This window comes from Athene cunicularia (genome assembly GCF_003259725.1).
Source record: "Athene cunicularia isolate RWA chromosome 15 unlocalized genomic scaffold, athCun1 chr15_part1, whole genome shotgun sequence".
Lineage (NCBI taxonomy): Eukaryota > Metazoa > Chordata > Aves > Strigiformes > Strigidae > Athene > Athene cunicularia.
In genome coordinates, this window is record NW_020799121.1 from 1,574,312 (window position 1) to 1,576,691 (window position 2,380).

Below are 2,380 nucleotides of genomic sequence, written 5' to 3' on the forward strand. Positions count from 1 at the left end.
ATTGCTTTTGGAGTTTATCTCCCAGTCCATCCATCTTTGGCATTTATCAGGTAGCTTTTTATCACTCGGGAGAGAACTTATAGCTCCTTCAGAGTATCTGTTGCACCTCCAGCAAGGACAGCTGATGGGAACAGGGCGGCACTGAATCCCAAACCCCACCCGCCCTGCCAGGCTCTGAGCTGCTGCAGACCCAGCACAGATCAGAGCAGCCAAATTCTGTCCTGCTACTTCTAGATGCTCCATAGCAGAGTCTCTGGACTGCAAGTACATGTGTGGTAAGGCCCTCTCCCCTGTGGGAGGAGAAGGACCAGGCATCTCCAGGTTGCTTTCAGTGGCCATGGAGATGGGGGCTCTCTCCTCCTGGCTGTAAGGCTGTTGTGATCTTAATTATTGCAAGTGCTGTACTCGGTGAAGCAGACACATCTTGCTGCCACGGGCTGGGGAGGATGAGGATGAGGAGAGCAGTCCATGATGTAAAGGGGTAAATAGGAGGCTGGATGAACTGAACAAAATGGTATGTCCTTTAGTGTTTGTAATGCAGCTTTCCACCTGCAGTAAAGGTGAGATCAGCTTTTTTTTTTTTCATCTTTGAGGAGTTGCTGAGTTTCTTCCTTATGTTGTAGAGATGGATGCAGGGGAATTTCCTTTCTCTTGCATGGCAGCTTGGGGGGGCTTGTCTATGGTTAAAATCCTGGGCCCCAGGTGGAGGCTGTGGCACTGACCTCTAGCTCCTCCTGTTTGCACGTTGGATGGTTTCTGCTGCACCTTCCTTGGTGCAGGTGGTGGCTGGGAGTCTCTGCTTTGTGTGATCTGAACTCCAGCGTGCTCGGGGAAGGAGAATTCTGTCAAAAGAGATGTCGTTGCTTTGGGTAACGGAGGTAAGAAATGCAGCTCCGAGCCTCTTCTCCAATGTACCTGGAGTTGATGCTGCCTTACCAGTCTCTGGTGGACAAGAATATATACTATTGGGTCTCCCCTCTTTCTCCATCTGCCAACCCTAAATGACTTGAGTTCTCCTTTGGAAGCAGGCGCTGTAAATCTTGGATCCTCTGTCCCCAGGGCAGGCATGGCTGAATGCCGAGGATCTGTCTGATGGTTCCCAGGCTGCGCTGATGCTGCTCTGCCAGAAGAGAGATGGGAAAAAGATACTTCTGTGACTACTGTGACAGGTCCTTTCAGGACAACCTTCACAACAGGAAGAAACACCTCAATGGAGTGCAGCATCTCAGGGCTAAGAGAGTCTGGTACGACTTATTCCGAGGTGGGTAGTACCAACTGTCTGCCCCTCCCTTTCTGGGACTGGGGATGATGCAACGCCTGCACTAAGCGTCTTTCAGGAAGGAATCATGCCTTTATTCCGCTTTCTGTCAGCCATGACTCGTCGATTATGGTTAGCTCTTGTGCTTTTGTTTGCTTCCTTCTTCCTTCGTTCCTGCACTGTTTCCCGGTTCTGCCCGTGTCCCTTCACATTCCCAACAACAGCAGAGTTGTCATGCTTGTGCCTGGAGTAGACAGAAAAAGGACATCACAACATGCACACTGCATGCTTGGGGGGCAAAATACACCGATCCTGCGAAACAAGCGGGTGCAAGGAGTTCAGCTGTCAGGCCTTGAGCCTTGGCTCTCCAGGGCTTCTGCAATAGCTGAGTATCAGCATTAGCCATACAATGACTGTATCCTTCTACACATTGAGTCTGGCAGCTAAAACCAGCCATTAAACTGTTCTGAAATCCTCGTGAGAGCTGTTCAACTCTGGGAAGCTGTGCTCTCCAAGATCCTATCTTGCACAAGGTTCTGCTGCTTATGATAAAGGGACATGCCCACCCATTTGATGGGATAGAACAACTAGCAGTGAAGTAAAAGCTGGCTGAGGAAGTTACCACCATTGTGGTAGTCACCCTGATATACAGGAATGTTAAGGAACAGGTATACCCTCAACAATTCCAGTCAGCAACAAAACACCTGCTAACTGCAGAGCTATGGTTTCACCCCACAGAGGGAGATGCTTACTTACCCCTTCCTCGCAAGGTAGGCCAGCCGCCTGGCTTCAGCTCTCTCCCGCAGCACAGCTGGATCCTGCACAAAATGGTCCTGCCATGGGAAGGAAGGAGAGGTCAGCAAACTCATCAGAATCATGCAAAAGGCTAGAGCAGGAGGTGATTCTGTTGGACCATGGAACAGAGTCATTGTTCATTATCTCTTCCAGCTGAGCCAGCAGCGTTGGTTGTCATTGACTCTAAATACAAAATCTGGCAGAAAAACTGAGACTTCTTCCCACACCCTACCTCTGCCAGCAACACCATCAACATCACTATTTTCAGTATATCCATGGCAACAGAGCATTAGTGACCCTCAGAGTGTTCTGCTGGCATTATCTGCC

The 2,380-nt window shown here is 49.8% G+C and overlaps 2 protein-coding genes across 3 annotated transcripts in view; one reads left to right on the forward strand and one right to left on the reverse strand.

Annotated features, from left to right (window-relative positions):
* The first annotated feature begins 495 nt into the window (after nt 1-495).
* Nucleotides 496-2,380, forward strand: part of ZMAT5 (zinc finger matrin-type 5) — a 14,518-nt gene continuing 12,633 nt past the window's right edge. The window contains exons 1-2 of one of the 2 annotated variants that reach the window (XM_026859843.1): nt 496-878; nt 1,026-1,261. In XM_026859843.1, coding sequence (XP_026715644.1) covers nt 1,135-1,261 — 127 coding nt within the window. In that variant the 5' untranslated portion in view covers nt 496-878; nt 1,026-1,134. The remainder of the gene's footprint in view (nt 879-1,025; nt 1,262-2,380) is intronic. The other variant, XM_026859844.1, reaches the window with a different exon arrangement.
* Nucleotides 1,304-2,358, reverse strand: LOC113486141 (activating signal cointegrator 1 complex subunit 2-like). Its single transcript, XM_026859845.1, has 2 exons — nt 2,015-2,358; nt 1,304-1,502 (listed from the first exon to the last, which is right to left on the reverse strand). Exons 1-2 carry the CDS (start codon nt 2,185-2,187, stop codon nt 1,334-1,336), a joined length of 342 nt encoding a protein of 113 aa, XP_026715646.1. The 5' UTR covers nt 2,188-2,358; the 3' UTR covers nt 1,304-1,333.